The sequence below is a fragment of the Sinohyriopsis cumingii genome, chromosome 16, assembly GCF_028554795.1.
Source record: "Sinohyriopsis cumingii isolate HCF-2022 chromosome 16, ASM2855479v2, whole genome shotgun sequence".
Taxonomy (NCBI): Eukaryota; Metazoa; Mollusca; class Bivalvia; order Unionida; family Unionidae; genus Sinohyriopsis; species Sinohyriopsis cumingii.
In genome coordinates, this window is record NC_142976.1 from 11431170 (window position 1) to 11456407 (window position 25238).

The 25238-nt window shown below is 33.3% G+C and overlaps 1 protein-coding gene across 1 annotated transcript in view; it reads left to right on the plus strand.

Moving 5' to 3' along the window:
* LOC149779943 (leucine-rich repeat and coiled-coil domain-containing protein 1-like) overlaps positions 1 to 25238 on the plus strand; it is a 476629-nt gene that overhangs the window by 412672 nt on the left and 38719 nt on the right. Inside the window, exon 25 of the mRNA XM_089936640.1 lies at positions 7322 to 7459. Coding sequence (XP_089792766.1) covers positions 7322 to 7459 — 138 coding nt within the window. The remainder of the gene's footprint in view (positions 1 to 7321; positions 7460 to 25238) is intronic.

The window sequence follows — 25238 nt, forward strand, 5'->3', positions numbered from 1 at the left end:
AAAAATCTCTGCATTAACTCATTATTGGAGACTCCATTATTAAATATGTTAATGAAATTGGTCTGAAACCCAGTTAAGCATTTCCCTGGGACAAAAACTGGTTATATATTTGATGCCATGGGAATAAGTGACCTTTCTCAATATGACACCATGCCAGTAGGTTCTCATGCGTCGATGATTCTACCTGGGGTTTTCCAGGGTGTCTTCCTCCACCAGTTATACTGACCACCATGTATAGCCTATCCTGTGCTGAAAAATGGTGTTAGACACTACAACAACAACAACAATATCAATATGACACCATCATCATCATCAGTTTTGGTGGCAATGGTGTAAGTAAAAATGTTCATATTGTGCAGATTGAAACCAATTTTTAAAACAACCTAAACAACATGCAGTTGGATAATTCTAACTGCTCATTCTTTCTATGCCCAAGAATTGGATAATTGTAACTGCTCATTCTTTCTATGCCCAAGAATTGGATAATTGTAGCTGCTCAGTCTTTCAATGCCCAAGAGTTGGATAATTGTAACTGCTCAGTCTTTCTGTGCCCAAGAGTTGGATAAATCAAATGCTCAGTCTTTCTATGCCCAAGAATTGGATAATTGTAACTGCTCAGTCTTTCAGTGCCCAAGAATTGGATAATTCTAACTGCTCAGTCTTTCTATGCCCAAGAATTGGATAATTGTGACTGCTCAGTCTTTCAATGCCCAAGAATTGGATAATTGTAACTGCTCAGTCTTTCAATGCCCAAGAATTGGATAATTGTAACTGCTCAGTCTTTCAATGCCCAAGAATTGGATAATTGTAACTGCTCAGTCTTTCAATGGCCAAGAATTGGATAATTCTAACTGCTCAGTCTTTCTATGCCCAAGAATTGGATAATTCTAACTGCTCAGTCTTTCTATGCCCAAGAATTGGATAATTCTAACTGCTCAGTCTTTCTATGTCCAAGAATTGGATAATTCTAACTGCTCAGTCTTTCTATGCCCAAGAATTGGATAATTCTAACTGCTCAGTCTTTCTATGCCCAAGAATTGGATAATTCTAACTGCTCAGTCTTTCTATGCCCAAGAATTGACACAGACATGAATGAATAGGCTGATCTAACATCCATGGAATTACAGAATGATAGAACATGCATTTGTGACAAGGTCTCAGTTAGTTTTGGAGCACCTAATGACAAAAGACAGAACCTATTCGAATTTTGAAGACAGGTTTATCCCACTTTCTCAATGCCGTAAATGAGATTTTAACAATGCCAAAGGACAACTATGACTCCTAAAATTGCATAGAAACCATGATCACAGATATAATTGGAACCATTCTAACTGTTCTAACCATTATCTGAAATCAAAAAAAGGTTTCTACTGTTTTGAATGAGGGTATAATGTGCAAACTTGAGGACATATGTACCAGCAAAATTCAGTGTCCTGACTGCCTACAATATGGACAGCAGGTAAAACACTGTGAAATGCTTCACTCAGATATGCAGTTATTAGGATTAGGACAGTGAAAATGGGACCATAAGTTTAAAATCAAACACAATTTTCCAGAAACTAGAAAACAAGCTAAAAGATCTGCTCTCCTTGACAGGAAACAAACTTCAGATACCCCACTGAGTGATGATGCCCATGGAATTACCAATCCCATTCAGCGCCTCCATCAATCAAACTAACCATAATGTGTCAACTGCTATTGTGGTAACTGCTGAATGTGCTAATATTTGTGATTTAGGACACTATTTAGAAGAGAAATTAGAGGAATATCATGGTTGATATATAGATTCAGAAATTTCATGCCATTCATCTTAAGACCATAAAAACCTAAAATTTTCTCAAAATCAGTGGCTTCAGCATGGTCTTAAAGTTTGGAATTTGATTATCTTTTACAAAAAATTAGATGAAATCAAATTACTGTTTTCAGGAAATAATTCAGAAATTTATACTTTTGCATTCAGTGAAACCTTCTTATTTTAACTTTTTCATGACAATGAACTTAAAATTCTAAATGACAGTTTTCAAAGAAAAGACAAACTTTCTGAAAAGGATTGTGGACTTACTGTTTACATTAACTCATTAACCCCCTGGCGCCAAGTTTACGTGGCTGGAGGTAGTAGCCTACTGCCAAACTCTGTAGCATCAAGGTCGTGTACGATACACTAAAGTGGGTGGTATTATAGAAAGGTAGACAGATGTAGCTCTACAATGATACCAAATAATGTGGAAGTTCTAGTTGCACTACAAAATACAGAGGGAAAAACCTCATTTTTTGGACCCAATTTTTTTCCACCCAAAATTTGGTCATGGTTGGAATTCGATTTTGTGTCTGGATTTTAGACATTTTGACCTCAGGTGTAGGACAGACCAGTATGAACTGCAAACAGACAGATGAACCTTTGCAAAAAGTAGGATAAGATGGGCATTTGGAATAATGAGTGGTCTCGATATGAAAATGACGGGTCCGTTAAGCAAATAAAAAGAAGAAAAAAAGAATTCCAACTTTTACCCTTCTGCTAATGCACGAGCAAAATAGCCAGTGAAAAATGATGTTTATAACACAACTAGGCATTAGGTTTTGGAAAATCACCTGGAAGTTGATGTATTAGGATGTATTCAGAAATAGCCCACAACATGTGTTTCCTACTTGCATTGCAGGCGAAAATGAGAAAATCCTCCAGGGGTTAATGAGTTACAGATAACATTCCTTACAAACAATGATGTGATCTTGAGGAAGATGGTATAGAAATAATTTGGTTAGAAATGGGACGAAATATCCAAAACCATTTGTTTTAGGCTCTCTCTACAGACCACCAAATACTGAAAATTCTTGGCATACTATATTTCAAAATAAGCTTGAAACTTTGTATAAGTCTGCTTCAATTACAATTTGCTATATGACACCAAACAAAGCTGGATTAAATCCTTGAATTCCCTGAATTGTCAACAGCTAGTTCATGTACTGACCAGGATAACAGAGATGTCTGAAACACTAATTGATCACATCTATACTAATAAATACTAATTAATCATATTTATACTAACAATGCTGACAATATTCTAGAAGTTAGTTCCCCAGTATTCCATAAGTGATCAATATCCTATATGCTGTACAAGAAAATTAGGTCCAAAAAGTGAACCTTGTTATCGCAGACATATCAAGTACTGAATAATGAAGATTCAATTCACTAATATTCCTTAGAGAACTGAAAGACATCCCTTGGACAGTAATTGAATCTTTTGATGACCCATCAGACATGCTTGACATCTGGATAGGTATGTTTACTGACACCCTGAACACTCCTATTAATTTCAAGAGAGAGAGTCAAGCAACAAAATCAACCCGATTTGACTATAGGTGATATACTCAATGATATCGAGACAAGGGATGGATTTCATAAATTACAAGATACCAACAATTACAGATTATGGGCAGAGTCAAGTGAGTGATTCAAAAGGCAAGGAAAACTATTTCACTGAAGTATCAGATAGTATTACGAAAAACAATCCTAGAATACTCTGGAAAACCTTCAATGATTTGACAGTCAAAACCATTTATATTAAAATAGTATTATTCAGCAAAAACCTCTAGAAATTGCAAATGCACTCAATGATTACTTTGTGAATATAATTGAAAAACTTGTGGATCTCATAAGAGACAAATTAAATGAGTATATTTCCTCAAAGAAGAGTGTTTCAAAATATCTAAAATATGTCTTGAATTCATTTTAAATAAATAGATAATATAAGTGCTGAATTCCTAAAACTCTCATCTCAAGTGAATGTACCATCACTTGTGTATATCTTCAATCTAAGTATTTCCACAGGTATTCATCCAAACAGTCTAAAACTGGCAAATGTAACTCCAATACACTTTATATGGCTGTCTCTACAGGAATTAAACCTTTAAATTTATTATGTTTCATCCAGCTTATTTCAACTTGTTGAGTATGCTGGAAAATATTTTTATTGACCTAGAAATTGAGAAGCCATAATGACATCTGTTATTTTATGTAAATTTATGTAAGCACAAATTATATCCTGGATATTTAATTGTTATAGTAGTAGTTATAGACTACTAAGCAAATTTAGAGAATTATTTAAAAGAAAATGTGTAGGCTGCAAAAGAAAATTTTATTTGTGCATGGTTGTCTTTTTTCTTGTCTTCTTGGTTTAAACCGCATGGTTTCAGTGTTCTAAGGCTGCGTATCCAGTACGATTCTTTTTCTTTCCCGGTTTCAGAACTCCATTTCGGGTTGTGAGTATATGCAATAAGTGTTATATCACTGAAAGTGTAGCCAGGGGAGAAGAAGCTTCTTTGTCATCCAGTCAGATCTATGAAGGTTGATCCTTTTGTGTAGATTTTCAGTTTCTCCGACATACTGAAGGCAACAGATCTTACATATGATGAGATAAAGTACATTCTATGTTTTGCACGTTTTGTTTGGATCATGTACGTTTAGCTTTTCTCTAGTTGCAGTGCTAGAAAATGCCCTGGTCTCTATCATATGTTGACAGGTTTTGCACCTTTTATCGCCACAGGGGCCAAATTGACTAGGGTGGTCTTGATTAGTGATTGGCATTAGCTTTGTCCTGACTATGATGTCACTGAGTTTTTTTGGTCTCTGATAGGCTACTACAGGCTTGTTCGGGAGGATTATCTTTAGTGTGCCTGATGATTCCTTGATGGACCAGTGTTTCCCGATGATTTTACCTACTTTGGGTTTGTCTGGATGGTAGGTGAGGATAAATTTTGGAATACTATCAGCCTTTTCCTTCTTTCCACATTTTAGTAGGTAAATGTGGTTTATTTCTTTAGCCCTTTTGGCTGCCTCCACAATCAGGTCTTTGTCGTAGCCTCAGTAAATTAAATGTTTAGATAGCTCTTCAGACCTTTTTAGGAATGTTTCATCTTCGGAGCAAATTCTGCATATCCTCTGTGCCTGGCTATATGGGATGTTCCTTATGCACTGTTTTGGATGACAGCTGGTTGGAAGGAGATGCTGGTGTTTGTCGGTTAGTTTCAAGTAGATGTCTGTATGGAGTTTGTTTTCTACCAGTCTAGTAGTTGTGTCCAGGAAGACATAGTTTGAGTTGGAGACTTCTACCGTGAATTTTATCGAGGGATGGAAGTTGTTTGCCTTTGATATGAAATCATCCAAACTTACTCTTCCATGTTGCCACTTCATTTTTATATCATCAATAAAGCGTACCCACTGATATGGTGTAACTTCAACTGATGCTAAAAGTTGACCCTCCAGTTTACCCATAAAAATATTAGCATACGATGGGGCCATTTTTGTGTATATATATATATATATATATATATATATATATATATATATATATATATATAAACATACAAATGTAACAGTAGAAGGCCTCATTGAAGATTGGTCATTTGACCAAATAAATAAAATTAAATAAAGTCATTATTATTATTATTATTATTATTATTGTTAAAACTGTTTCATTCTATTGGCAACAGCAGTAAATAGCCTCTTATTATAACAGAAATTAATGTAAAAGCATCAGCATGTGTTCGTACAAGGCCTGCCTGCCTTTGTGCCATGGACTATGCTTCTGAGGTGATTAATGTTCATTTCTTTAACTGTGTTTATAGAAGAGGAAAACCTAGCATATGGCTAAATGTGTTTATAGAAGAGGAAAACCTAGCATATGGTTAAATGTGTTTATAGAAGAGGAAAACCTAGCATATGGCTAAATGTGACCCTCATTAAACTCAATTTTCAGTTTCTTTACTATGAACACAAATTTAATTTCATGATTTTTCATCATGTTGAACTGGGGGAAAAAAACTGCAAAACATTTTGGAGTAAAATTTCTTTAAATAACTATTTATGCTAATTATTAGACAGAGTATTCTTTTTTTTCCACAAAAGGTCCAGTTTAAATTTAGGCTTCTGTTTACTGCTGCAGTATAAGGCATAATGACCATACACAGGGACATCTCTCCAGTTTTCCTACCAAATGTTTTCATTTTATGGGATGTAATAATGACCTATCATTTTATGAAATGTAATAATGACCTATCATTTTATGGAATATAATAATGACCTATAATTTTCTGGAATGTAATAATGACCTATCATTTTATGGAATGTAATAATGACCTATCATTTTATGGAATGTAATAATGACCTATCATTTTATGGAATGTAATAATGACCTATCATTTTATGGAATATAATAATGACCTATCATTTTATGGAATGTAATAATGACCTATCATTTTATGGAATGTAATAATGACCTATCATAACAAGAGCCACATTCAGTTATTTTTGCCAAGAGAATCTATCATACTTAAAACAGATATTTAAAAAAAACTATTCATGAAATTCATTACATATCGTTGCCATTTTATGTCGTTATGGTAATCAGACTATTAAATAGCTAATTTGTAACAGGTTTTCCAAACTTTTCAGTCATCAGCTGTCAGCTTTATGCTCTACAGTGAATGTGGAAGTGATATAGCATACTATAATTTCTGATCCACCATTCATTTTTAATTACCAGTCCATCATCATTTAAATTCTTAATTTTTAATTACCAGTCCATCATCATTTAAATTCCTAATTTTTAATTACCAGTCCATCATCATTTAAATTCTTAATTTTTAATCACCAGTCTATCATCATTTGAATTCCTAATTTTTAATTACCAGTCCATCATTTAAATTCTTAATTTTTAATTACCAGTCCATCATCATTTAAATTCCTAATCTTTAATTACCAGTCTATCATCATTTAAATTCTTAATTTATAATTACCAGTCTATCATCATTTAAATTCCTAATTTTTAATTACCAGTCTATCATTTAAATTCTTAATTTTTAATTACCAGTCCGTCATCATTTAAATTCCTAATCTTTAATTACCAGTCTATCATCATTTAAATTCTTAATTTTTAATTACCAGTCTATCATCATTTAAATTCCTAATTTTTAATTACCAGTCTATCATCATTTAAATTCCTAATTTTTAATTACCAGTCTATCATTTAAATTCTTAATTTTTAATTACCAGTCTATCATCATTTAAATTCTTAATTTTTAATTACCAGTCCATCATCATTTAAATTCCTAATTTTTAATTACCAGTCTATCATCATTTAAATTCCTAATTTTTAATTACCAGTCCATCATCATTTAAATCCCTAATGTTTAACCACCAGTCCTTCATCATTTAAATTCCTAATTTTTAATTACCAGTCTATCATCATTTAAATTCCTAATTTTTAATTACCAGTCTATCATCATTTAAATTCCTAATGTTTAACTACCATGTTCTTTGTGATAGGATCCTGAACAACAAGTGGAAGGAGAAGTCAAACTTGATTGGTCAGTTGGAGCTACAGGTCAGAGACATGAAAGACAACTGGGAAGCCAAAGATAAAAAGTTGACATCAGAGAGGGACAAAGCTTTGGCAGCTGCCAAGTATGTGTTTGTTTTTTTATTTACCTTCCATTTTTGTAGAGGAATCTTATAGTGTTACCTATGTCTGTCTCATCGCATATCATCCCATCCCATAATGTTACATCCCTCACACTTTATTTTTCCACTAAGTAATTTTTTAAGGACGTTTCAGATTGAGGCTTTATGTTAACAAGATCAGTTTACATTTTTACTGTTCTGGCCCCCTGTTTTCCCTTTATTTTTCACTCAATAAGTTTACAAGTACTTCATGGAGTGAAATTTAGTTTGTTGCAGTTTTACATGGAGACAACTTGCCATAAGTCGTATCTGATTTTCCTATTTTCAGCAGAATTCGCATAGCTATGGCCAGTTTGCATAGCTATGGCCAAAGCTTAGCTTAGCCATTTAATTTAATTTCTGCTCCATCAGCAACTTGTCTTGAACTTCAAGCACTGTAGTCAAATTTGACATGAGGCTTTACAGTGGAAAGATCTAGAAAACCATTTGTAATATATTTGTGTCTCAAAGTTTGTAATATATTTGTGTCACAAAGTTCAAATAAAGTTAACAAAACTCCAAGTAACTATAAATTTATTGCATGACTTGATGTGCAATATAGATATGTAAACAAGGCTATTTTTTGTCAAAGCAAAATCTAACATCTTCATTATTACATGGCTGAATGGCAAGTACACAGTACATGTTTTTAGACAGAAAAATATGTACTGAATGGTTAAAAGAAGAAAATTATGTGAGAATTATGAATTTACATGTTAAGCAATGAATTTACATGTTAAGCAATGAATTTACATATTAAGCAATGAAATTACATGTTAAGCAATGAATTTAAATGTTAAGCAATGAATTTAAATGTTAAGCCATGAATTTAAATGTTAAGCAATGAAATTACATGTTAAGCATTGAATTTAAATATTAAGCAATGAATTTAAATGTTAAGCAATGAATTTACATGTTAAGCAATGAATTTAAATGTTAAGCAATGAATTTAAATGTTAAGCCGTGAAATTACATGTTAAGCAATGAAATTACATGTTAAGCAATGAATATACATGTTAAGCAATGAAATTACATGTTAAGCAATGAATTTACATGTTAAGCAATGAATTTAAATGTTAAGCAATGAATTTAAATGTTAAGCAATGAATTTACATGTTAAGCAATGAATTTAAATGTTAAGCAATGAATTTAAATGTTAAGCCATGAAATTACATGTTAAGCAATGAAATTACATGTTAAGCAATGAATTTAAATGTTAAGCAATGAAATTCCAAGCTGAGGCAGTGTTCTTCAAATATATACATGTTCTCTTTTGACAAATATTAAATATGTGATTGATATTCATAAGACAATTAGTTGAAATATTACAAAAATGATATATTCTTTTATCATATTTACAATAAAATTAATAAGTTAAACATCATTTGTAGCAAGGAAAACTATAATAAAAAAGTATCTGCAATATAGAATTTAAAAAAAAGATGTTTTCATCACAGAAAAAACAACATCATTCTAAAATAACTGAATGACAAAAAAATAACAATTTCCCATGTGCTTATGTACATGAGAGGTTAAAGTTCATGGACAAGATACATGCGATTTACAGGGTAATTCGTACCAATCATTTCTATTCCTAATTGTTCTGGCTAATGTGTGTGTGGATTATACATATATCAATAAATCAGAAGAGTATTAAGTTAAACCATATAAAATTATTAGTTTTATCAAAGATTTGTGTGCATATGATTGTATTTGGTTTATTGGGGGAATAATTAAAAAAGTCAGAATGTTATTCTGTAATACATTTAAAACCTGGTAAAAACATCAGACTAAAAGACCAAAATATACCTTTTCATTTTTTTAGAATTTTAATTCCTCATTGTCACTGCAGTTTATGTTGCCATGATTTCCAGAACATAAATAAAAAATTATTGGAAATACAGTCAAACCTGCCATGTTGTCATATTTATTTAGATGTCACCTGGTCTCAGCAGCCATTCCTATTCCTCCCAAGTAAAATTTCCTCTGTAGAAATCATGTAGCATCTTTATCCTTTGTTTTTGGATGCCAAAAAATAATTATTGTACAAAATCTTGTGATAATGCGATTAGTCATGCATCTAGATCTCTGTATGAAGAATCAACGCCAGAATCTATTACCTTGATTTGTGAAAATTGTTTGTTAGCTGATTTCATTTAACCAGTTGATCTGAGAGTTAAGCAGTGATGTATTACAGACATCTTATGATCAATTAAAAGTATGAAAATTAATATGTAAAAATATAATTATCATTTTGGGGGATGAGATCATTCATGAAATAATAAAAAGACACAAGATTGAGAACTCCAAAAAAGTGAACATGATTGTCACTATTAAATTCATGACATCATAAATTAACGCAGTATAGAGTGCACTAGTACAGTATGTTGCTTGAGTTTCCTTACATAAATGTGCACTAAAATAAGCTCATTAGAAATTGGGTTAGTATAACATGGACATATTATGACATTTTTATTCTTACACCTTGTGATCCAAATAAAATACGCCCTGCAATATGAGAGAGAGAGAGAGAGAGAGAGGGAGAGAGAGATTTCAGCACGTTTTTATGCCATTTTGTTCAGCATACCTTACTGTCGTGCATTTAGCTGAGGCTTCTGTCCAAGAAAACAGTACTTATATAGTAGATGTAAATTGGAAAAATTGGATCCATACTCCTTCAGTTATATAATTTGTATTTAAATATTCACAATATTTATACATGTATCCATATCAATTACATTTAGTTTAAATCCCAAAAATGAGCATTTAAAAAGCTGCCATATTGTTTTCTCTGCATGTATGATGTCCACATTTTGTATGTACACTTCCTGTCATTGGTGGTATTTGGTCTGATCCCACTTCCTGTCATTGGTGGTATTTGGTCTGATCACACTTCCTGTCATTGGTGGTATTTGGTCTGATCATACTTCATGTCAAGCAAAGTTGTTACATTTATTCCATGTTTGACAATTCTGGCATCAAGTACAAATGTGTTACTGGTTAAGACACTTAGCATTAGCCTTTACCACATACCAGATAAACATTGCTAAATGAAAGATTGATAAAATATAGCATGCAGCACATGTCCAACAAATTTTATTGAAAATAACATTTATTTGTAAAAACTATTAATTTCCATAAGGGTTAGACCTAGGAAAGTAGGTGGGATGTGATGTGCCTCTATAAGGTGGATGTGATGTGGCTTTATAAGGTGGGATGTGATGTGGCTTTATAAGGTGGGATGTGATGTGGCTTTATAAGGTGGGATGTGATGAGGCTTTATAAGGTGGGATGTAATGTGACTTTATAAGGTGGGATGTGATGTGGCTTTGTGAGGTGGGATGTGATGTGGCTTTATAAGGTGGGATGTGATGAGGCTTTTTAAGGTGGGATGTGATGTGGCTTTATAAGGTGGGATGTGATGTGACTTTATAAAGTGGGATGTAATGTGGCTCTAATGTTTGGACATGTACAGTAATTTAAGCTGGAATCTTGAGATGGCAGACATAGCTGTTGTCAAGATGAATTTACATATATTCATTAGTTTAAATCACCACTCAGATGGAAAGTTCATTTGGTCCCAGTTGTTTCCATCACTGTTTTCACTTAAAGTGACTTTGATTTCTATAACACAAAGTTTATATGTACAGGATAATCATGTCTTGTGCTAAAGAGACTTATACTTACCAAGACTATGACCAATTTTCCATAAAGATTTGCTTTATTTTTGTCGCTTTGGGTAAAATATTTGTATGTACACATACATTTTCAAACATGCTGATCTTTAGATTCTAAACTTCATATGTAGGAAAAATTAAAAAATGTTTAATTATGAAACAAACTTCAATTGAATACATTTTTTTAGTACAAAGAAATAATTATTAGTTTAATGAATCATCTGTTTATGAAAAATGAAATGGTAGGAAAAATTACAAGAGTAATGGTAAAATTAGTTTCTGTATAACATTTGCTGATTTGACTGATCTGACTGCAGTTTTGCATTCAAGATATTACCAAACCAAAAGGCGACCTGAGTGATTGAGTGGTATAAAGCGCTCACCATTATGGATCACTGCCATCTCACCTCTGTCTGCATGGGTTCGAGTCTCAGATTCGACCAATGTGAGTACATAAGAAAGCTTGTCAGTAGCTTCTCATGGGTCGGTGGTTCTTTGCACGGTTTTCCCAGGTTCTTCCTCCACCATTTATACTGGCTGCCATGTATAGCCTATCCTGTGCTGAAAAATGGTGTTAAATCCAACAACAACAACAACGAGAACCAAACCAAACATGAAAAGATCTATAGATGTCTACAATTCATAAAGAAGCTTGTGTAATCACAGCACAGGATGTTATTCAAAAATGCTATCATTTGTTTATTTTGCCTTTTTTTTTCTTCTGTCCCGTAATTTGAACAAAATCAACATGTTGCGCTAAAGGCAGCTTTAAAACACTGATTAACGTGTCAAGATGAAAAGCTGATTGTGCTGGAGATGCCTTGTAAAAGCATATGGAGCGACATATATTTAGCAAATCTTGCGTTAGTTCTAAGACTTCCATTCACCTAATTAAGAACATTACATGCCAGTCTTTTTTCAGGTGTACAACAAAGACCTCTTCAGGCAAAATCTGAACCTGACTAATCCCCTCACTCACACACACACACAATCCCCCCATGACATAATCCCCCAGGTAAAATGAAAGGTATGGCATAACCACCTTTAGTAATTTGTTTTTAGTAGCTTATCATTATAGAATCCAGTTCAAAGAGTTTGCATTCCTCCAAGAAACAAAGTCCCAAAATCTTGGTGCTATTTTTGTAAATACGATAAAATACAAGTGTTAAACACACTGCAGAATGATTTAATATAATGGATTTAAAGTGTGTGGATTGGTGCCTATGAAGGTGAGGTGACAAAACACATGCATGTGGAATAAGGTTTTGATTCAAGGTGAGGTGACAAAACACATGCATGTGGAATTAGGCTTTGATTCAAACACTCATCTTAATCTCCTTCTCTGTTAAGGTCTAAGATATACAACTTCACCTAGACAACTCACTCTTTGCTGAAGGCCATAATAAACTTCACCTAGCCCACTCACTCTGTGCTGAAGGCCATAATAAACTTCACCTAGCCCACTCACTCTGTGCTGAAGGCCATAATAAACTTCACCTAGCCCACTCACTCTGTGCTGAAGGCCATAATAAACTTCACCTAGCCCACTCACTCTATGCTGAAGACCATAATAAAGTCAGTCTTTTTTTATGTACTCAAGGGAAGCTGAACAAAGTTTCAGAGGGCCGACAGTCACATCTATTTCTTCAAAGCAAGCCAACACAAAACTTCAGAGTGCCAACAAAGACATATATTTATACAAAACAAGCTGAAACACAAAATTTTTAAAATTTTAAAAGTTTATGAAAGGGCTAAACTGAGACTAATGTTGAACTAGCCATCCTTTCAGGAGAACTAGCCATAACAAATTTTCAAGATGACCTCTGTAAACTACACCATTTTCATGTAGCACCACCAAGACCATGGGATAAATGTATAAACTTGAAACCAATTCTCAAAGTAAGAAGACTTTGCCAAGAAATGGATGGATGGACAACAGACAAAAGTTCTTCTGGTCTATGAGCATCAGATCTAAGAATTAGACCATGTGTACTCTTTAGAAGTTGTTTCTAACTGCAAACAAGAAAGATCTGATCTGCCATAGCTTAATGCACCTGCAGATCAGGGTCTTTGTTGTTTGTTCTACTGATAAGTCCCAACAAACTGCACAGACCCAGATCTGCCAGTGCATTATGCAGTGGCAGATCTGAGTCTGTGCAGATGCAGTACTGGTGTTCTAAGCCAGTATATACAATATGTACTGCCAGTATATGGCACATACACGTTACTTCCACATTGCAGAGTTTGGAATGCTGATGAGACTTTAATATATATATAAAGAAATGACTCCTATTTGTACTAGGCCTATTACAGAATTTCCTGAAAATAGTGACAAGCTGAAATCAGCTGCCTATGCAATTGTTCCTAACTGTGCAACTTCATCTCTGGCAGAAGAAACTGATTCACCCCTAATCTACTGAAATATCAATACCAAACTTTTCCATAACTGTCATTATTTAACTTTATAGCTCTTTGGTAACAACTTCCTGATACGGAGATTGTGTGCTGATGGATAATTGCATTGCACAGTTATGTAAAACCATAGTCCATTGCAAGTAACATTGTAAACTCTACTAACTGCTCCAAAATTTGTCCTTGTATGGGAATAATTATAAATGAGCTCTACATGGTGTCTTGGTTTCATTTTTTAGCAATGAAGGAATATGTAACACTGTTAGCACTAAAACTTATATTATTTGTCTGCATATAATGAATAGTCTGATACCTCCATACAGAATAAATGCCTTATTTCATATTAAATTCCTTCAGTAGTAACTGTTCATTTGTCTCGTAAAGACGGAAAGTAATGAAACATGATTGACATCCTACAAATGCTGGGGTATTTGGCAATGGACAAACCTCATAAATGTCTTAAATATAGTATTATTGAAGTACAAGTAATGTCTATTAATTCAGTAAAGAACTTCAAAAGAAAAAGAACATACATTAATCTATATTTGATTTGAAATAACATTGATTTCTGAAGATGATCTCAGTGTTGTTTTTGGGTGGCTGTTCTCCATGATACAGTAGTACCTCAAGAACAACACACACACCCGTTACACCCCCTTGGACCAGCAGCCACCTGCTTTATACAGCCACAATCCATTAACATGACCTAATTTACCCCTAAAAATCACCAACATAATGGCATATGTGGATTGAAATCTCACAAATATGGGTTGGTTTCTAAATTTAAGTCATTGACATTTGTTCAAGCATACAATTTACTTCCCAACTTTTAGTTAGATAATCTGATTTTAGATGTCTTGTCATTTGATAATTACATATTATAATAATAATAATAATAATGATAATAATAATAATAATAATGCTTTATTTTTAGAGGGTGACTCATTACTCAAGGACTATTCTCTCTTGAGGCCCTCTTAAAGAGAGTATAACAATGCACATTATATGAAGATTGCAATAATTACTGTTTATTTTAACATGTTTACTATTAAAATACTAAATTCCATTATCTATTAGAAACACATACATGCTCATGATATCTCTTCTTAAATACAGAGTTTACATAAAATGGAAGCTTGTTCCATAGAACTGTACCAGAGTATTGGAAGCTCTTTTTAAATTTCTCTGTTCTTGGTTTTGTGCTAGAATGTCTCCATGTGATATTGATCTCAACTGATATTGTGTTGAAAAAGGCCTGAATGGAGCCCTGAAGATACTCTAGTGCAGTTAGTTCCATGTAGACATTTATATAAAAGAACTGCCTTGTGAAAATCTATCCTGTCATATGTTGTGAACCATTTGCATTCTGTAAACAATGCATTTGATGGGTGATCAATAGCTGCATCTAAAATTAATTGTGCTGCTCATTTCTGAAGTTTATAAATCCTGTCAAGCTCAGATGTAGCATAGTTCCCCCATACATTTGAACAATAATCCATTGTTTGAAAAATACATGACTTGTATAGATTGCGAGTTTCCATAGGTAAATATTTCTTGATTCTGCTGAGTAGGGTAATTTTTGATGACAGTGTTTTACTAATTTATCATTATGGTCATTCAATAAAAAAAATTATTATCTATGGACACACCTACAAGCCTTTATGTTTGACATTTTCTAATGGATGATTATTTATTGCAAGAGATAGTTATGGGTTCCCTGACTTGTGTAGTTTTTATAATGTCCCTAAAATTATTCATTTTGTTTTACCTTCATTAAGTATCATCCTATTTTGTTGTGCCCTACTTTGGACTCTAATAAGGTCTGAGTTTAATCTCATTTGGATAACTTCAGTATCAGAATTAGATGTATACAAGGTTGCATCATCTGCAAACAAATCTGTATTTGTGGATTCATTATTTAATGGTAGATCATTGATATAGATAAGGAAGAGGAGAGGGCCCAAAACTGAGCTTTGAGGGACTCCTGAATGAATAGTACGAGTTTGAGAGCTAATATTGCCAATGCTTACTTGTTGAGACCTTTGGTTTAGGTATGATCTAAACCAGTTTAAAGAAGGATTGTCAAATCTGTAACAGTTCAACTTTTGCAGCAGAATTTCATGATCAAAAAGATCAAAGGCTTTCTTGAACTCAAGGAAAACAATCCCAGTCATATGTCCATTATCCATTTCCTTCAGCCAAAGATCAATTAATTTGGTAAGTTCTGTTTGGCATGAGTGGTACTTTCTAAATCCTGATTGCGCTTTATGAAATAGAGAGTATGTTTCAAAAAATATATAGACCCGAATGGCTACATGCTTTTCAAATGATTTTGACAATTTTGGTAGAATTGATATTTGTCTTTAATTCCCTGGATCCTCTTTTCTCCTTTCTTAAAGATAGTTGTAACCTTTGCACATTTCAGTGTTTCTGGAAAATTACCACTGATTATGCTTAAGTTTATGATATGTATTAATGACTTTGTTATTACTGGTGCAGCAGTTTTAAGAACTCAAAAAAGACCACTACCATCCAATCCAGAGGATTTATTCATATTCATCTTAATTAGCAAATCAACAACATCAGATCTTTCAGTTTAAGGAGGATATGTTGAATATTTAGGTTGATTATTTGCAGACCTCTTTTGAGGAGGTCAAAGACATGACAATTTTGAACACAGTAATGATTTTCAGACAAGGTAGTATGTAATGTATTGTTTTTAGACTTGACAGATTTCTTTACATTGCCTTATTTACATAAACACATGAAGAAGATAACATACAAGATCCATCTTTTGTACCATGACCACATGTAGTGGATACATGAGAATGTTCAATATGAGACTGATTTACATCCATACAAGAAGACACTGACATATTAGACACTTGGGGGGCCTCAGAGGGAGAAGTAACTTGAACATTATCACATAGTTGTTTACATGTTAACAAGTTGCACTTTGTACACAAATCAGATAGTGCCTGAAATCTGTTTATAGAATTATACTTATTACATTGAAAAGTATACACATATTCTAATGCATTTTGTTGCATAGGCCTGTACATCATAGCCTTCTACCTATTGGTATGTGCACAACTTTTGCACGTGTCCTAGTTCGTTACAAAGATGGCTCTCCACAATACAAGCGATTTTCTGACTCATGCCTAATCCCTTTTATAAGTCTTATGTACTGGTCAGTATTCTTAACAACCAAGGCAGTACCTCTGTTAGACCATTTGATTCAGTCTCGCTGGTATCATTGTTGGTTCACTTGATTGTCTTTGAAGAAGGTCTTGTATTGTGGAACAAAGAGTATTTGGACATTTTCACACAACGTACTTAGGGTATCATTTTGTGGAGTCATAAGTACATCCCTTCTCGGTGGTAGACCTGAGATGATTATTTTACACTCTGTGTTTTTGGACATGATGGCATAAAACAAGCTTTCATAATCATCCTCAATGCCCTTTAAAGATTGGCCATTACTGAAATCATTGCCACCAATGAGAAGAATTACAGTATGATATGGTGACATATCCATTTCCAATATTTTTTCTGCAATAGTATTAATAGTTCCACCTCTGTGGGTTTTTACATCAGTTTTATATAATCATCTTGTTCTTAATCCTTTGATTATTGATGATCTTATGACAAGAGATCTGTCTTTAACTATGTTGCTGATTTTGACAAGTGGGGGATTCAGATCCATTGCTTGGACTTCTTGATTTCCATGACTAGACTGACTGAAAGTTTGGTGATTGCTGTATTTAGTATTTGTATTTAATTTAGCTTGTTGCTGTGGGTAATTGAAGGTTGTCTTTAGGATACACGGTACTAATGATATGGAAAAATGGGAACCAGCCTAGAAATGGGTGAACATTAGTAGAATATATATGGGTTTGGCTGACCAGGATTGGTTAATAATGTAAGTTATGTTTTAGGGAAAAGATTCTTTTGAGAGCTTATCCTATTTGGAGATGAAAAAAATATAGACATTGTTTTATTGATGGAATTTCAGTCTTTTAACAGTCCTGAGTTTGGAACACTCATTACTAAAATTAACACCTGACTCTTTGGTGCGGAATTGAAAGCACATGTTTCAAACACATGCACATCCAAAAATCTGTGGCTCATATCCTTTTCTACACACAGAAGCTGACATCCAGGTTTCATCTATACTGATAAATATAGGTTTGATCATGAGCACACAAAAAGTTGAAGTTACTGAATTTTTAATATCAGATTGTTTGCGTAGGTTTACTGTGGGAACTGAATTAGTACCATGAGTCCTATAGACAGCCACAGCAATATTAACTCCACATATGCAAGTGTAATTAACTTTATTATACATGCAATCACATGGTTCTGTTTGTGGATAACAAGCAAAATTAATACCTTTTGTAAACCAAAGAGTGACTTTCAGTGGGATATTAAACACATATTCAGATGTATCAACTGTTGCCAGTATTAGGGTGGGATGGGAAAAAGTGTGTAGATTTGACTATGTTAGGTGTAGTCTTTTGCACTTTTGTTTTTATATAAGCATTCATATATAAAATTTATACAATTTACCATCTATAGAGTAATTACAGTAAGTAATATGATATTTCCTAGTTGTGTTTTGAAACATAATGCTTCAAATATGATCACTTAGGTCTCTTCCACCATGCTTAATGGTGATGATCTCTCACGATTTTGCATTCTACTAATTTCTTTCAGTGAATGTTTTGAAAGTTCATATTCTGCATTTTAATGGACTTACGTCTACCTTACTTTACTTTTAAATTATATGTCTTCTGGGGGAAATTTAGGTAATTTTTGTCATTTAAATATCTTTTTCTGTAATAATACATGTACATATAGATGGTCACCTTGACCTTTTCTTATTAATTACATAATATGACAAGGCTGGTAATATATTTCAGTATTAAATTGAAGAGTGATAAATGGTGATATTAAAAAAGATGATTCTTATTCAACAGCTTTATTTTAATATTTATTTCTGATTTTCTTAAATAAAGCTCAAATATTTAAATGTTGCCTGAAATGCACCATTGCTCTTTAGGTGAACATGAACTTGCAATATAATTTAATATTGTTCAGATGTTGGCTTCAAGAGCTTACACATGGTACAGATGAAAATAAAATATGACAAGCAAGTAAACTTGTATATTTTCCAAGCTACAGTAATAGAGTAATGGGAATCCTTTCAGTCAACCGTTGCAGATGGTATTAACACTTTAAAGCTTCTATTTTGAAATGTATTTTCTCAACATTTTCATTGAAATGTCATCAATTCAGAAGATTGTTTTATTAGACTGAATGAAGAAGTTTGAAATGTTATCATCTATTTCCTCATTAGATTAAGAGAATTGAATTTACTTATGCATATATGTCTGTACAGGTTGCAGTTCTCTCTATTTCCTAACCTTGAACAGTATTTAGAATCCAAGAATCGTATATGTACTTTGCTATCAGCTCATGCTTGAAAGCACTGATTCACCTGCCCATAAAAGGCCATGATATAGTAAAAGCATATCCATGATTAAAAAGGGCCCACTGCCTCTATTTCTCATGCCTGGTGTTTCTCTTGATTTCTTCCTGATGTTTCTGGTATCATTGTTGGTTCACTTGATTGTCTTTGAAGAAGGTCTTGTATTGTGGAACAAAGAGTATTTAGACATTTTCACACAACGTACTTAGGGTATCATTTTGTAGAGTCATAAGTACATCCCTTCTCGGCAGTAGACCTGAGATGATTATTTTACACTCTGTGTTTTTGGACATGATGGCATAAAACAAGCTTTCATAATCATCCTCAATGCCCTTTAAAGACTAGCCATTACTGAAATCATTGCCACCAATGAGAAGAATTACAGTATGATATGGTGATATATCCATTTCCAATATTTTTTCTGCAATAGTATTAATAGTTCCACCTCTATGGGTTTTTACATCAGTTTTATATAATCATCTTGTTCTTAATCCTTTGATTATTGATGATCTTATGACAAGCGAGATCTGTCTTTAATTATGTTGCTGATTTTGACAAGTGGGGGATTCAGATCCATTGCTTGGACTTCTTGATTTCCATGACTAGACTGACTGAAAGTTTGGTGATTGCTGTATTTAGTATTTGTATTTAATTTAGCTTGTTGCTGTTGGTAATTGGAGGTTGTCTTTAGGATACACGGTACTAATGATATGGAAAAATGGAAACCAGCCTAGAAATGGGTGAACATATAATAGAATATATATGGGTTTGGCTGACCAGGATTGGTTAATAATGTATGTTATGTTTTAGGAAATAATTCTTGTATGAGCTTATCCTATTTGGTAATGAAAAAAAATATAGACATTGTTTTATTGATGGAATTTCAGTCTTTTAACAGTCCTGAGTTTGGAACACTCATTACTAAAATTAACACCTGACTCATTGGTGCGGAATTGAAAGCACATGTTTCAAACACATGCACGTCCAGAAATCTGTGGCTCATATCCTTTTCTACACACAGAAGCTGACATCCAGGTTTCATCTGTACTGATATAGGTTTGATCATGAGCACACAAAAAGTTGAAGTTACTGAATTTTTAATATCAGAGTGTTTGCGTAGGTTTACTACGGGAACTGAATTAGTACCATGAGTCCTATAGACAGCCACAGCAATATTAACTCCACATATGAAGTGTAATTAACTTTACTATAAATGCAATCATATGGTTCTGTTTGTGGATAACAAGCAAAATTAATACCTTTTGTAAACCACAGAGTGACTTTCAGTGGGATATTAAACACATATTCAGATGTATCAACTGTTGCCAGTAAGGGTGGGATGGGAAAAAGTGTGTAGATTTGACTATGTTAGGTGTAGTCTTTTGCACTTTCGTTTATATCTAAGCAATACATATGTAAAATTTATACAATTTACCATCTATAGAGTAATTTCAGTAAGCAATATGATATTTCCTAGTTGTGTTTTGAAACATAATGCTTCAAATATGATCACTTAGGTCTCTTCCACCATGCTTAATGGTGATGACCTCTCATGATTTTGCATCCTACTAATTTCTTCAATTGAATGTTTTTGAAAGTTCATATTTTGCATTTTAATGGACTTATGTCTACCTTACTTTACTTTTAAATTATATGTCTTCTGGGAGGAATTTTAGGTAATTTTTGTTGTTTAAATCTCATTTTCTATAATAATACACGTACATATAGATGGTCACCTTGACCTTTTACTCATTAATTACATAATATGACAAGGCTGGTAATATATTTCAGTATTAAATTGAAGAGCGATAAATGGTGATATTAAAAAAGATGATTCTTATTCAACAGCTTTATTTTAATATTTATTTCTGATTTTCTTAAATAAAGCTCAAATATTTAAATGTTGCCTGAAATGCACCATTGCTCTTTAGGTGAACATGAACTTGCAATAAAATATGACAAGCAAGTAAACTTGTATATATTCCAAGCTACGGTAGTAGAGTAATGGGAATCCTTTCAGTCAACCGTTGCCAAGAAGCACTTATTGCAGATGGTATTAACACTTCAAAGCTTCTATTTTGAAATGTATTTTCTCAACATTTTCATTGAAATGTCATCAATTCAGAACCTTGTTTTTTGAGACTGAATGAAGACATTTGAAATGTTATCATCTATTTCCTCATTAGATTAAGAGAATTGAATTTACTTATGCATATATGTCTGTACAGGTTGCTGTTCTCTCTATTTCCTAACCTTGAACAGTATTTAGAATCCAAGAATCGTATGTGTATTTTTCTATCAGCTCATGCTTGAAAGCACTGAATCCATGCCCATGAAAGGCCCTGATATAGTAATAGCATCTCCATGATTAAAAAGGGCCCACTGCCTCTATTTCTCATGCCAGGCAGTGAGTTCTTTTGACTCATTAAGCTTGGTGATATCCCCACTGAGATCGTCAACATGAGCCAGTTGCTGACAGGTTTGTAGAATGACACATATGGCACATCTTTTTACCCAATCAGACCCAACTATACCTAATTACAGTATAAGAGCACTCAGATTGTGGGAGAGCTTGTTTTAAAAAGCTATAGGTAAGGATGCAAACTTCTGTCGATCTATGAAGGGCACATTAATTTGGGCCAGAGAACAATTAGTTAGATGATTTCTAATGTCTGTCATGAGAGGAAGTGATTCTTAATTAAGCCTTCGTTTACTTAACCATTAGATGACTAGAAAAGGGAAAGTTAACTTTGATTTTATATCGGAACTGTCAGAAGCTGTCAGATCTGTTTGGAATTCTGTAAGTCATGCTGACCACCATTTTGGCACCTAGTTATAAAAGGCGGTAAATATATTTATAAAAGGCAGTAAATATATTTAATCCTGATTGGTCACGCTAAATAAGGCATGTGGTTCCCACACAAAAATTCTTGGGGTTAAATTGCCCTCAACGAAATAATCTAGTCAGTCTGCAATTATCCTGCAAGAGTGAAAATATAAGGGACTCTGAGACTGAATTTGAAAGAAACTCTCTCGTAAAACATTGGTCAAAGGGACAGGATGTCTGAAAAGTCAACGGACACAATTTTGGCAGTAGAAGTGAACGAAGCTCAAAATCACAAGGGGAAATAGCTCCATGGACATATCCACTGACATATCCACATACCTACTTATCCAAGTATCTACGTATCTACGTACTTACGTATCCAACTACCCACACAAAGTTTAAGGGCCAAAAAGAAGCAAGACAGCAGAGAGGTTGGAAAAGGGAAAAAGAAAAAAGGACCTAGAGGAACCACAATAGTGAAGTATGAGTGGACCGGAATAAGCAGGTTGAAGTTGTACAAGGCAATGATTTCGATCGTTCACTTGATTATATGATGAACTAATTCTTTCAATTAAAACAGATCAGTTATTTTTATAAATATATTTGTGTTTGAAATTCAATGAAAGATTTATTTAAAAAAGAAGTGTATCTTCCTAACGTAATGTATTATCACAGTTGTTTATGTAATTGATTAATTTCTTTTGTTGTATTTTTCCATGTATGGGGGCTCGTGTGATTCTGTTCTTTATATCTGCTCAGATCTTTATTTATTCCATCTATAATTTCACACTTTATTTTAATATTTACTTGATCCGGGCAACAATACCAAGGGCAGTCACCCTCTAGATAATGATATCCATATAAAGTGGACACCTTGTAACAAGGTACAACCTCACAACACCACCACCTGTAGCAACCGCTACACTGTTGATTATTATGAACAACTGTAGTGATATACAATATATTATCTAACCAGTCAACTGTAGTGATATACAATATATTATCTAACCAGTCAACTGTAGTGATATACAATATATTATCTAACCAATCATCTGACACTTTGAGCTGCTCATTATGACAGTTTCAGTAGCAGGTAATTAATTTATATATTTCTAATAAGTACCCATTAACTAAAACCCAATTATGATAAATATGTAATTATGTATTATCAAAGCATTGATAATAGTGTAATGTGAAATGCTTGCATGCTTTTATTTGCATTTACTTGACTATGGGTCAATATGTGTAATATGCACGTAATGATTTTATCCATTAATTAGACCTGTTTACTTTGTTTATTATTGAATAAATGGAAGAAAACAGGTATCTCTCATACTCTTTTTACATTATCTACGTGTTTAAAATATAAACTAATATAACATGAAAACGTGAACATAAACCTATCATTAGTTTTATTGTTGGGAAGAGGTTTGGTTTTTGATACCGTTCTCTCATGATCTGCATGTACTGCATGCATTTGACTCAGAAGCATAATTTCTGTGGCATTCTCCACAAGGCTGAATGACTAACCTTTTCAAATACATTTAGGCATTGTCAAAGTTCTACTAAATACAATTAATTGTGGAGAGGTATGATTTTATGGAAAGACTGTCAGAGAATTTATTTGGAAAAAAAGACAAAAAATGTATTTATCCAATGAAATTTTCAGGGAAACAAATCTCCAATAAGAATCTTTAGAAGCCAACAATGGCTCAGACTTCCCCTGCATCAGACTAAATTGTTTCTGTATTGTGTGGGCTGTTTTAACACCATCCTGTCTGTCTTTGAGATGTTAGGGAAAACATACTAAGCAATATAAATATGGCTTCCATTGTGAAGCATGATGAGTTACAATGAATAAACTTATTAACACAATACTGGCAAATATTTATGATGTTTCTAATCACAAAGTATGTTCATTTTTATATCCTTGTTGTTTTGTTTTTTTTCACTCAAGCATTGTGTACAAATTAAATAGTCCTGGAAAGTTATAACAGTATAACTATATAATTGGGTAATAAGACATGCCGGTACTGGCACACTGTATATAAATGGGTAATAAGACAGACCTGTACAGTGTATATAATTGGGTAATAAGACATACCTGTACAGTGTATATAATTGGGTAATAAGACATACCTGTACACTGTATATAATTGGGTAAAAAGACATACCTGCACACTGTATATAAATGGGTAAAAAGACATACCTGCACACTGTATATAAATGGGTAATAAGACATACCTGTACAGTGTATATAATTGGGTAATAAGACATACCTGTACAGTGTATATAATTGGGTAAAAAGACATACCTGTACACTGTATATAAATGGGATAAAAGACATACCTGCACACTGTATATAATTGGGTAAAAAGACATACCTGCACACTGTATATAATTGGGTAATAAGACATACCTGTACAGTGTATATAATTGGGTAATAAGACATACCTGTACAGTGTATATAATTGGGTAATAAGACATACCTGTACACTGTATATAATTGGGTAATAAGACATACCTGCACACTGTATATAATTGGGTAAAAAGACATACCTGCACACTGTATATAATTGGGTAAAAAGACATACCTGCACACTGTATATAATTGGGTAAAAAGACATGCACACTGTATATAATTGGGTAATAAGACATACCGGCACACTGTATATAATTGGGCAATAAGACATACCGGCACACTGTATATAATTGGGTAATAAGACTTACCGGCACACTGTCTATAACTGGGTAATAAGACATACCTGTGCAGTGTATATAATTGGGTAATAGGACAAACCTGAACAGACAAAAATCACTTGGAGCTACATCTGTGATGTATGAAAGATGTGGCAAAGTTTGGACATTGTACTCCTTCAAGAAGTCTGTCACAATGGTGGATTTATGTACTAGTGTATTGTCATTGAGAGACCTGGATGATTTTGACTTTTTGCATTGAAAAATAATGCATTCTCATTAGTCTGACTACATCAAGTAATTTGTGGTCTCTTCTCATTTTCTCTGATCCAAACTATATTATTTTCTCTTGAATTGAACTCAAGACATAATACATCTATGTTTCTTCACCTGTGACAATATCACTGAAATGTTCACTCTTTTCATATTTGGTGATCAGCTGTTTGGCAGTTAAACCTGACTTGGTTTTTTTTATCAGCCATCAATTAATGTGGAACCCATCTTACACTTATCAGCCATCAATTAATGTGGAACCCATCTTACACTTATCAGCCATCAATTAATGTGGAACCCATCTTACACTTATCAGCCATCAATTAATGTGGAACCCATCTTACATTTATCAGCCATCAATTAATG